The sequence below is a fragment of the Dromiciops gliroides genome, chromosome 3 (assembly GCF_019393635.1).
Source record: "Dromiciops gliroides isolate mDroGli1 chromosome 3, mDroGli1.pri, whole genome shotgun sequence".
In the NCBI taxonomy this organism is placed as follows: Eukaryota; Metazoa; Chordata; class Mammalia; order Microbiotheria; family Microbiotheriidae; genus Dromiciops; species Dromiciops gliroides.
This window is the reverse complement of record NC_057863.1, coordinates 511,715,096-511,727,781: the sequence shown is the minus strand read 5'-3', so window position 1 is coordinate 511,727,781 and position 12,686 is coordinate 511,715,096. Positions and strand designations below refer to the sequence as shown.

The 12,686-nt window shown below is 39.5% G+C and overlaps 1 protein-coding gene across 1 annotated transcript in view; it reads right to left on the bottom strand.

The window, feature by feature from the left end:
• Nucleotides 1-10,930, bottom strand: part of HEPHL1 (hephaestin like 1) — an 88,809-nt gene extending 77,879 nt beyond the window's left edge. Inside the window, exon 1 of the mRNA XM_043996385.1 lies at nt 10,761-10,930. Coding sequence (XP_043852320.1) covers nt 10,761-10,930 — 170 coding nt within the window. The remainder of the gene's footprint in view (nt 1-10,760) is intronic.
• Between the last annotated feature and the right edge of the window lie 1,756 nt (nt 10,931-12,686).

Genomic DNA, 12,686 nt, shown 5'->3' with positions numbered 1-12,686 from the left:
AGCATTTGTCCAATATCCAAGCAATAGTGCTTAGTTTCTGTTCATCTTGAAGAGTACAAACCAAGTAAGTCCCTGCAAGGTGATAAGGGTGTAACTTCAAGGGAGCTCTCCAAAGGAATTAATCCCAGATGAAATATTAATTAGAATGCCAGGGAAGGGTGAGTTTATTGTTTATAGCATAGCCCCAGGAGGACAACATTGGGAGCAAGTACAAAAGAGCTCCTCCTCACTACTCCCACCCCCAAGACATTCCACCACTCGCTACTGGCAGGAAGCTTATGAAGAACTCATTTCCTATTGCTAAGGAATCCAGTTGAGTCAGGCTTCCTTGCCTTACCTGCTGCTATGACACAGGACAAAGATTTGAAACAGGATGAAGCTGCTAAGATCCTTCCAAGGCCCTGGGGGCAGTGATGTCAGAACAGACACCTTTTAAGCCAAAAAGAGAACTTGTTTGCCAAAATTAGTCGTATTACGGTTTATTTTTTTAAAAAACCAATTCCATGGAAACTGCTTAAGGAAAGTAGTTACAAATCCTTGGAAATTAGTTTTGTGTTGTTGTTTTTAAACAAGTGAATGTTAAGGTCTAGGTTTAGATAGTTTTTAAAGTAAAAAAAAAATCTATGCCTGGAAAATCAGGTCTTTGAAGCACATTTCGGTAATCAGTCAGCAGCAGCATCACCCACTGTGTTGAACATTTAATAAATGCCTGTTATTTACTGAGCATGGAGGATCCAGAGGTCTAAGACTTTTTGTCTGATCCCTAGGAGATTCCAATCTAGTTAAGATCATTGGACATATAAATAAAGGGATTGACAACAATACAAGTGTAATGATTGGAGTGATGCCATCTGCTGTTCCACCATGAGGAGAAGGCATCTGAGGGCAAGCCATGAGGTCAGGTCCGAGGCATCAGGAAGTGACATTTGCTCATGGGTACTGTCTATCAAACCTACCAGCCAATCAACTTGAGGAGCCTCCCATTTCTGGGAGGAGGACTCAAAGTAGCAAGCCGATGCTGGTGGAGGGCTTCTTCCTCTTTTGGTGTGAGACATTGGCTTGGTGGCAGAGGATTTCAGGTGGGAGTTTAGGAAAGCTAGGATTTCCATGCTATAAGAAATCTGTTCTCAATCTTTTTCTTTTACCATCTTTTAATAAACCCTTAAAAACCTAAACTCGGGGCAGCTAGGTAGCACAGTGGATAAAGCACTAGCCCTGGATTCAGGAGTACCTGAGTTCAAATCTGGCCTCAGACACTTGACACTTACTAGCTGTGTGACCCTGGACAAGTCACTTAACCCCCATTGCCCCACAAAACAAAAAACAAAAAAAAACAGAAAACCTAAACTCATTTATCAGTGATTTTAGCCAGTTTGCCCCCCAAAACTGGGGGGACAGATTAGAACCCACATTTAGAATTTTAAATTACACACAAGGTAGGATGGGACAAATACCTATAAAAGGAACCCTCAATTATGAGTCAAAGGACCTGAGTTCATATCCCAAATCAACTACTTGCTCCTTGTTTGATCTCAGATAAGTCATTTAACTTCTCTCAGGCTCAGTTTTCTCATATGTAAAATGAGATGATTTCTGAAATCCCTTCTAGCTCTAAATCTATGATTACATGATGTTATGATTACACCAAAAGAAAGGATAATAAATACTGTAGAAATTAAGAGAAGGGGAGTATCAGTGTGGGCTGGGACAATTTGTGAAAACTTCCCAGAGGAGTTCAGGGTTTGAGGTGGGCCCTGAAGGAAGGGGATGATGAAGATGAGGGGAAAGATTCCAGATAGAGAGGGAAAAAAATTTTACAACTAATTAGAAGCTTACTAAGGCTGCTTAGGGAACAAGCATTTATTAAGCACCTACTATTTGTCAGGCACTAGGCTAAGTGCTTTAATTAAGAGTTGTCTGAAATTGAGGAAGACCATCATCCCCCAACAAGAAGCAAAAAGGACTTAGAACAACTTCAACTCTGGTTGAAAAAAAGAGGGTGGAGATTTTGATTACACACTAGTACCAAATGTAGAGCCTACACACCCTTGCTAATTAAATTAATCATTTTAAAGTCCTCTGAGAGATGTACTTCTCCTTGTGTTCTCTTATCCTGAAACTCCCTCATTTCCCTCAGTCTTCTCTAAAACATACAAGGTTCATTCCAAAATGAATCACTAAGTTGTAACTGATTATAGTGGGGAGAAAGGGAAAGTATGAAGACAGAAGTGAACTTTTCCCCAGAGTGGGTATTCTGGTCCTGATAGTATGGGGAGGCATCTTCAAGAGAGGAAGGTTATGGCTCAAGAATCCCTGTGTGTAAATTGTAACCTGCCCTGAGACAATGTGTCAGGCCAGCCTGGGTTTTGGAAGCAGTGGGGTCTGTAGCATGGGTGTGCTGGTAAGTGTTTAATGGCTGACTCTCCAAGAAGAAAGAAAATGTACATGTGACACACTTTAAAAGTTTACTATGCATTATTAATATTTTCTCCATCACATTCTGAATTCTAAATCCATAAAACAATAAATCAAGCCCCAATTTGTGGCCTTTGCTCATTGCAAAGGTATAAATGTTCATATGAAAAAGTTAACAATCAACTCTCGAGCCAGTTGGAACTGACTCCAACCCAGCCCTAGTATGTGGTGCCCTTGCAGACAAAGGAACCGGTTCTCTAAGAAGAATTGATAACAGAATGGCTTATCAGAAAGAGCAATCAGAAGACACGAATTGAAGCCCACCTCTGACACTAGTAGGCTTTTTGATGGTAGACAATGAAATGAATCCTCTCTGAATTTCAGTTATCTACCTCATCTGTAAACTGAAGATAATAACATGTGCACTGATTGCTGCCATGAGATTGTTGTAAGGAAAGCACTTTATAAACTTTTGGGCAAATCACTTGCACTCTCTGGTCCTTTCCTCCTCTGTGTGATGATAGACAAGATGGCCTCTAGGTCCTTTCTTTGGTTTTTTGGGTTTGTTTTTTTCTTTTCAGGGCAATGAGGGTTAAGTGACTTGCCCAAGGTCATACATCTAGTAAGTGTCAAGTGTCTGAGGTCAGATTTGAAATCAGGTCCTCCTGAATCCAAGTCCGGTGCTTTATCCACTGCACCACCTAGCTGCCCCCCTGGAAAAAATTAAAATAAAATACTATTTAAATAAAGAAACAAATCATAGAATAAAGAGATAAGGAGGGTAGGAATCCATAGCATGTGACAACATCCTTACCTAAGAAGTTAATAAATACTTGTTGGTAATTATGATGATGATAGTTGAAGTGAGATAGTAAATAGTGAATGATATCCTTTTTCTAAGACATGGTCCTCATAAAGTGGCATCTTCCTCTTGCCTTCAAAACTTGGACAAGTAGCTCTGTCTCTTTCTTGCCTTGAACTAGTCCTCCTTGAAGACATACGAGTCTTTCCCTAGCATCAGGTTTTGTAGCCAGTGTTTCTTGTTGACTCCTGAAGCAATAATGTGGTTAGCATAGCTTTCTTTTTACCAGCTCCTAAAATTCTGGGATGAGGGCAGTTGTCACCATATGGTCACCACCACAATCAAGGTCCAGGAGCCATTTTGCCTACATCATTTTCTTTATGAGTTTGGCACTGACCAGAAATTAATTCTCCTCTATTGAACCAGCATGATGTTCAGGCCTAGGGTAAGGATTGTGGCTTGGATACTCCAAAGAGGAGTATCCAAGACTCAGAAGCTTTAATTAAATACTTTATTGGTCCAACCAGGATTAGCTTAAGTAGATCAAAATGTTGGCACAGCTGCCAAGTGAATCAAAGGAGCTCCTTTGTTCAAATTAAATACAACTAAAAGGTGCAGAATGGGAGCCTGGTATGAATCTTTCTCAATAAACTCTAGTTCCTTAATGCCAAATTTTCTTAAAAACATTGTCACGTAGTCTCAATTGTATTTTTAACTCTACTTTTCATTTCACTGGCCAAGTTACTTACATAGACGGGTAGTCTATAAAATTGTCCTGTCTTATTTTTGTAAAAAATCTTATTATTCAAGACCCTTCCCAAGTTGATGCTAACCTACCTTTCCAGTCTTATTTTGAATGACACCCCCCCTTCAAGTACAATTAGTCAGCCAGAATAGATGCTTTTCTCTCCCTGCTTCCACATCAAACACACACCCCATGTCCCCATCTCTGTGTCTTTTCTTGGACTATCTCCTGAGCCTGTGCTGTCTTTACCTGTTGAATTCTTATCCATCCTTTAAAAATCCAATTTGAATAGCATTGCCTATAAAAAACCTCTCTGATAAGTCAGTAGCAAGTTTCCTGTTTGGCTCTCACATAGCACTTTATCAAGTAACATGGCATACTATATAGCTATTTTGTTTTTTATCCTCCTACTAGACTATAAGCTTCTTTGGGGGGTGGGGGAGCAATAAGGGTTAAGTGACTTGCCCAGGGTCACACAGCTAGTACGTGTCAAGTGTCTGAGGCCAGATTTGAACTAGTTCCTCCTGAATCCAGAGCTGGTGCTTTATCCACTGCAACACCAGCTGCCCCTAGACTATAAACTTCTTGAAGGCAGGTACCACATCTTACATGAACTTTGTACCTCCCCTAGTACCTAACATGAAGATCTGTACAGAGTAGGTATTTAATAAATAAATAGTGTTTCTGTTGGAGAAGTGATAATGCAGACCATTTGTTTTCCATCTCATCCTCAGAACTGAGGAGTTAGTAAATACATATGATATTGACCAGTTTGGGTCCCCAAACTTTTTCTGCTTCTAATTCCATCTGATGTCTCCTAGTTTATACTTGTGTTGATATCAAGAACAGAAATAAAATTAACAAGCCTTACTCTTATGATAAGCGACACAAAAAATGCCCTTACATCTTGTAATTTTTCCTCTCAAATCTTTAAAAAGACAAATTAAATTTAGGTAGGTAGAAAAAGAGCTCTGACATCGGGACATGAGTTCCCAGGGGCTTAGAGATCCTCAGACTCTGGGGAAAAGCTGAAGAGACTGCTATGAAGAATTCATCCAAAGTTAGACCAAAGGATTGAGGAAAAAGGAAGTAAGCTATCTGTTAACTTCCTCTTTTAACTAATTGCTCTTATTACTTAGGTATTAAGGTCAATTGTTTCTTTCTGGCAAGGAGTAGAAACACTGTTAGCAACCTCTAAATTTCAGAGCCCTAGAATGAGATCCAGTTTCTCTCAACTTAGTTATGTCTGTGGTCAAGAAAACCTTAACTCTTCAATTCTATCGATATTATTTTATTAACTGCTAAGCAACCTACTAATGATTACAAGATGTTAAAGTAGCCTCTGATGCAAAAGATCTTACAGTCTAGTAGAGGGGAAAAAACTGACATACTTGAAAGGATTAGAAAAAATTGGAACATAATCAAGCACCAAAAAAGCAGGATATGGCTCATAAATCCTATGAGTATTTAAGAAGGGAAGTGATTGGCTTGGATTAGGGTTGTATCTAAAGTCTTTGTAGAAAAGCCTAGGCTTGAGTTGAGCCTGGAAGGCAGAAATTGGATGTATGTACATTGATTTGAAATCTTTCACATGTTGTCCAGTTCATTCCTTGATATCTTCCACTCTGGTCCATATCATTAAATAGATAGCAAATCATTTTTGTTTTGTTTTCATTTTACTGACTTCTTGAAAGAAGCCTTCCTGGAATAAATAGCTTGGGTGAAACTTTAGGAACTTTAAAGATGATCTAATCTAAGACCTTGATTTTTTAAAATGAGTTCAATATTAGTTACTAAGTAGGCAATGAGAACCAAAAAGTTTAAGTAGTGTGCCCGAGGTCACATAACTATTAGTGACCAAGTCAAAAATAAAACCCAGTTCTTTTTCTCCTAGTCCAGCAATTCTCCCAATACCCTACATTGTCTACATGTACAGATTATGTGTCTCCCTTACAGCTAGTTCTGGTTTTCATTCTTTAATTTATACCTCTTCCAATCATGATTCATTTATTCATGCAACAAACATTAAAATTGTGTTCTACTTCTGTGCAAAACATTGTGCTTCTAATAATCTTGAGGTGACAAAATTAGAAGAAGAAAAGAGAGAAAGAGAAAACCAGAAATCTAGAATTAATCACGGGGAGCAATGAACTTGACTGCACAGTTTTCACATTTATGATTAGAATCACAGAATCTCAGAGCAGAGATGAACCCACGACAACATGATAGACAAGTGTTCATCCTGTCTTCCCTTTTAAAGACCTGCTCTGAAGGGGACCTGGACCGCAGGAGACAGCCTGTTCCACTTTTGGATAGTTTTGCCATCATAAGATACAGAGCTGGAAATGTTCTTAGACATCCTCTATTCTAAGTGTCTAATTTTACAGTTGAGAAAACCGAGGTCCATTGAAGAGAGGTGACTTGCCCAAAATTATATAGTTAGTTAATAGTTAGACACAGAATTCAGACCCTGGTCATGTGATCTTCAGACCTGAAAATCCAGGACACTTTTCCCAAGATCATGCCTGTCCCTATCAGAAAGTCCTTGTGTTAAGCCCAAATAAGTCAATTTCTTTGCAACTTGTACCCATTGTGCTTAGTTTTATCCTCTCAGGCAAAATAGAATGAGTCTACTATCTCTTCTACATGATAACTAATTAAAGACTGCCACAATGTTATCCTTAAGTCATCTTCTCTCTTCCAGACTAAAAGTTTCAGTGTTGTTCATATGATATGGGGATGTCATGGTAGATTGCCCTCACTCTCCTGGTTGTCCTCCTGTGGATGTAAATGATTTCCCAATTGTCAATGTCCTTCAACAAATTCAAGAAGCATTTTAAAAGAACTTACTATGTGCAAGGTCCTTGGCTGTGTGGGAATCCACAGTGACCAGCTGGTTGAACGTAGAACACATTTGTTCATGAAGTGAAATCACAGACCGGACTAAACACCCTAGTGCTCTGTTCATATGATCATAAAATTTGAAGTTGGAGGGGACCTCAGAGAGCTTCTAGTCCAACTGCCTCCTTTAGTAAGTGTTAAAACTGAGACCCAGAGGAGTTTAAATGACTTACCCAAGGTCATAAAATTAAATAATATGGCCAGGATTCAAACCCAGAGTATCTGGCTCTAAATTCAATTTAAGTTTACATTTTTCCATAGTTTCCTGCCTCTGGGTATAGATCATACTCTTATTTCCTGTCCACTATCTGACAAACACATCCTGTTACTCATGAGGACGACTAGGGAAGAAAGTGAATGTATACATTACTCAAGGCAAGCCATCCAAACTACTGTCCTTCATATAAGATGGAAAGCCTATCACATATGTGGTGCACACCTCATTGCCTCAGAACAGAGGTCAGTGCCCCCCCCCATTGGCCCAAAGCTCTATGCAACATTTTATGACCACCAGCTGCTCATCCAAAGAATCAGCCAGCAGTGGGCACCAACTCTCCAACCTCCCTCTCTATCTTGAGAGTCAGGATTGAAAACAGAGTCAGTTGGCACCCATCCTCTTCCTCCTGGTAGAATCAATGTGCAGGTTGTTCAAACTCATTTGGCTCCTAATTCTGATCCAACCAAATTCTATGGATCCCCTTCCATCTTGCCTCATACCCCACCTCTTGCTTCTTTTCCTTACTGTTTCTGATTAAGAAGATTTTTGTGTTAAGATAGAATGAAACAAACAAAAACAACTCCTTGGAGCCCACTTTGGGGAAGCAGCAGCCCAGACTTTACATGAATAGGAGGTGTTCCCAATTTGATCCAATTGACCATTTTCTCCCTGAGAGGAGGATTTGTGTGGGTATTTGGACCCTTCAAAATATTTTCAAGGGGATTTAAGCCTTCCTTGTAATTAGCTCTCAGTTGTATTTCTCTGTAATTAGAGCCAGGAGTTGGAATATCCTCAATACACACCTGGGGAGGCTATTTCACCTCCCAGCTCTAAGTACAGAGAACTATAGAGTCTCAGAAACCATCTTGTCCAACCAGTGTGGCCAAATAGAAATACCATCTGCAATATTCCTCCCCAGTCTTCATCCAGTTTCCATTAAAGACCTCCAGTGGAGGGAAACCCATTTTAACCACTGGTAGTTCATTCTAATTTTTAGGAAGCTTCTCTTTATATCTATCAGAAATATGGCTCTTGGCAACTTCTACCCAAGTCCTCTGGTGCTGATGGAGAAATTCTTCTCAACTACCTCTATAGTAGATGCACAATGCTTTCTCAGAAACCAAATTTGGACTGTGCCCTCTTTGTGTTTGGGTTGAAGGCAAAAATTGTTTTCTTTTTCTTTATATCCCCAGTACATAACATGGTGCCTGATACTTAGAATGCATTTACTAAATGTTTGTTGACTGATTGGATTGGTAGAAAAGTAAAGAGATCATTGGACTTGGGGTTAAGAAAAACTAACTTGTGTCATATCTTGCTTCAGACTCTTACTAGCTGTGTGACCTTGGGCAAGTCACTTCATGGCTTTGTTTTTCAATTTACTCATCTCTGAATTTAGGAGGTTGCACTTGATGGCCTTTAAAGTCCTTTCTAACTCTTAATCTATGACTCTCTAATTGAGTGATTGATTTTAGGGACCTTAAACACCTAATACAGTAAGCCAATTTGTTCTCCACCACTGCCACCACTACCACCACTACCATCTCTAGTCCTGCTATGTCTTTAAATTTTGCTGGCTTGCCCTCAACTCTTCAGAGGAAAAAAAAAAAACTTTTCCCAAAAATTGTCAGGTCCATTCAAACCCTTAGGAAATTTGGACTTTGGCTATTCCATATTCCCAATGACATTTTTACTAGCTGACCTCCTTAGAAATGGAGCTTGGTTGTCCATGGGAAAACCTCTGCTTATCTGAAGCACAAATCTCTGGACTTCCAGAAGCAACCACCAAAATAACTGTAAGGATGTTCAAAAAGTATGAAAATGAAAGCAGATACTAATGCTTCTGGGGTCAAAGACAGATGCTTATGATGGATAGGAAGAGAAGGGAGGAATTCCAGGTGTTTAACCCTTGGGGTATCAGGTGGAAGGAGCAGAAGGGGAAAAAAGGAGTCTCTGGGAAGAAATTTTCTTAGGCTATTGTACATACATTGTCCCCCTCTCCTCTCCACAAAGTAAATTAAGAAATAAATGTCCATAAAACCATAGCAATAATTCATTATGTGCATAACTCTTCACAATGTACAAAATGCTTTCTTCCCAACAACCCCATAGGATCACAAATCTAGAGGTAAAGGGGACTTCATAGGTTGTCTAATCCAGTCTCCTCATTTTACAGATGAAAAGACTGAGACCCAGAGAGGTTATGTCAGTGGCATCAAACTCAAATAGAAAGGGGGCCACTATGGGGGGCAGCTAGGTGGTGCAGTGGATAAAGCATCTGCTCTGGATTCAGGAGGACCTGAGTTCAAATCTGGTCTCAGACATTTGACACTTACTAGCTATGTGAGCCTGGGCAAGTCACTTAACCCTCATTGCCCCACCCAAAAAGGAAAATAAAAAAGAAATGGGGCCACTAAATAGAATATAATGTTTCCAACTGCTGCTTATTGAATTAGAAAAACACATCTTAATATTATTTATGTTACATTGTATATTTTTTTAAAAGATATTTCCCAATTACATTTTAATCTGGTTTGGGACTCACTCTAGAGTATGGGGCCAGCAGGCAAGTGTGTGTGTGTTTGATACATATGGATTAAGTGACTTGCCCAACGTCACACAAGTAGTAAAGGGGAACAGTTGGAGTAAGTAGTTAAAGCAATATTATTCCTATTATATAGATAAGGAAATTGTGGTTCATGGTGGTATGCCCATGGATGCACACCTATTAAATGCCGGAGACTTTACTCAAATCTAGATCTTCTGAATCAGTCAAATCCTTCACCCACCACATCATATCGACTCACTTCAAAAACCTGAAAATTTAGTGCTACCCTATAAACCTGTGATGTGGGCTCTCATCATGCTACCCTACTCCAGGAAGGAGTTAGGAGAGGAACAACCCTCCTCCTACCATTGATGAAAGAGAAAAAGAAAACAATGAATCTAATTCAACTTAATTACTGGTTGAATCTTTCTGATGTTTAAGGCACTCTATAGGATCTAACAAACTGTGAATTCCTAAGTTGCTCTAAAAATTAGGGTTAGGGGACCCTAACCCTAACCCTAAAAATTAAGATAAATGAATCTAATATTATCTTATTCTCTTTTAAAAGTTTTTGAGATAACTGCCTGGAGGACACTCCTAATTCCTTATCATTGTAAAAGAAAAAACAAAACAAAGCACCTGTAAACAAATATACAAAACAGAAGAAGTGTTTTGCCTTGGAAAGAGTTTTTCGAAATCCAAAAATCCATAACTTTTCACCCTAAGGCATATACAGCATTTTCCTAGAAACCAAACCAAGGCTACTGTCAACAATACCAGGGCAGGTAGGGATATGTTGGTTTATTATTGTCATTGGTTGTTTTTTTTCCAAATCTGTTCTAGAATGTAAGTTGCTGTTAAGGAAGAGACCTGCTTTTCTACTTCTCTTCATAGAATGAGATCCATCAACTCATTCTCCACTGGGAACTTTAAATACATGCCATGCCTCCCAGGTTATTGACAAATGCCATTTATTGTCATTCAACAAAATCAAATCCCCCTTTCCATCTAACTAAATTGACACAAGCTCTAACTGGCCACTTTAGTGCTTTCAGAAATGTAAAACCTTCCAAGCAGGGAATTTAAAAGCAAAAACAAACAAACAAAAACAAACAGCCTCAAATTTACTCACTTGTCTTCTGAGAAACTTTTCCCTGTAATGACGTTCTTCCCTTGGGGTACATAGTCCCAGAGTTCTTCCACAATCCCAATATAGTAGGTCCTAGTGACTGCTTCAACCAGCCCAGACAGATGAAGGAATGTGAGGAAAAGGATGCAGCCAGTGAGCTGCTCTGGAGGCATTGGTGAGTGTAACTTGGGCAGCAGCGTGCTCAGCAGAGAGCCTTGCCCTGTCCCTCCCCCTCACCCAGAACTAGTTATAAGTAAGGAATGGATGAAACATGACTCCTCCTATTTTCGGTTTGGGGTTGGGACGGAGTCTGAAAGTTTATTGAAGTAGAGCCGGTCCAATGAGGGAGTTACTATGGTGACAAGGCATTTTCCAGCCTTCCAAAAAATGTGGAACTGGTTAATTTGCTGCCCAGGTATATTTTTTCAGTTAGAGTGCCCATTAGTCATATGTGTTTGTTTTTTATTTTACCAGGAATGACAGTTGGACAATTTGACCCCTTAAGTGCTTGAGGGCTTTTTTTTTGTTTTCCTTCTTCCTCTTTTTTTCCTCCACACCTATTTCAGTCATATATTAAAATCTGAAAACCAAATTAACCTGAATAGGGTACAAGGAAATATCATGAATTTATGGGTAACAATCTTCCATTGAGAGAGGGACAGAAGAAGGATGATGTAACAGCTCTCTGCCATCTCCAACTTGTTTTATAGGGAAACATGAAAAGATCACTCATATCATAAAATACAATACACAACCTGGCTATACAACCTCAGTAATTCTCCTTTTACTCAATGCCCAAATCCCCCAAATTCTCTCTGGGAAATCCCACCATCACCAAAGAAGAATCTGACTGCCCAGCTCAGCCTAAGATTGAGAGATGGCTTCTTTCTTCAAGGGTGGCACCACGTTCTCCCAAGATGAATGAGAAGGTTATGCATTGGAAGAGAACTTTTTAGACACATGAATTCAGTAATCAGCACTAGGTCTTTGGGTCTTGAACATAATTTTTTAAAGGCCATGTCTACTTAGAGTCCACTTTTGCCATGGAAAATAATGGACACTGGAGTGGTAGGAGCTGTCCAGCTGCTTCAATTGAAGGGAAGCCCTAGGAGGGTGGGGTTGGCTGCACTGGGCCAAACATAAAAACATCCACACCCTACAGAATGCTGAGTGCAGCAAATTGAGTAAATGAGTTGTCAAACATGTACCCCTGTTGCTTATCTCAGTGTCCAGCCCCTGTAGTTTGACCCTAGAGCACGTCTACTTGGATACTGTTATATATCCCAGATCTCTTCCCCCTTTTCTTCTGAGCATCATTTTCTACCTCTGTCCTATTCTTCACAACCTATGTCTTACATCTTGACTCTGATTTATTGAATGATACTTCTGGTTCTTAAATGTACATGAGTTTTATAGCAGTAGCATCCCATCATCCTCCAGACAGGTTGGCTCCATTGACTGAAATAGAGAATTAACTCAACTTTAGCTCATGACAAGTACTATTATATCCCACATAATGCATCCATTTTATTTCTGTATGTATCCAGTCTAATTTTACAGGCAGTGTGGTATGATGACAGGACCACAGCATTTGGAATTCCTTACTGCCTATGGGATCTGGGACAAATCACTTGATCTCTCCAGGCTTCAGTTTCCTTACCTGAAAAATAAGAAGTTTAAATTAGATGACCTCTAAGGTCTCTTCCAGCTCTAAAACTATGATTCTATAACCTGGGTTTGAATCCCCGGTTTGTTACCTGTATGACCTTGGACAAATCAGTTAATCCCTTTGTCCTCAGTTTCCTGATCTGTAAAATGAGAAGTTTGAACTAGGTGTGATTATAATGTATTTGATGTCTCCATACCTTAATAGCATGTGAAAACTTAAGATTCAGGGAGGTTTATGCATACAGTTGGGTTGATAGGAGT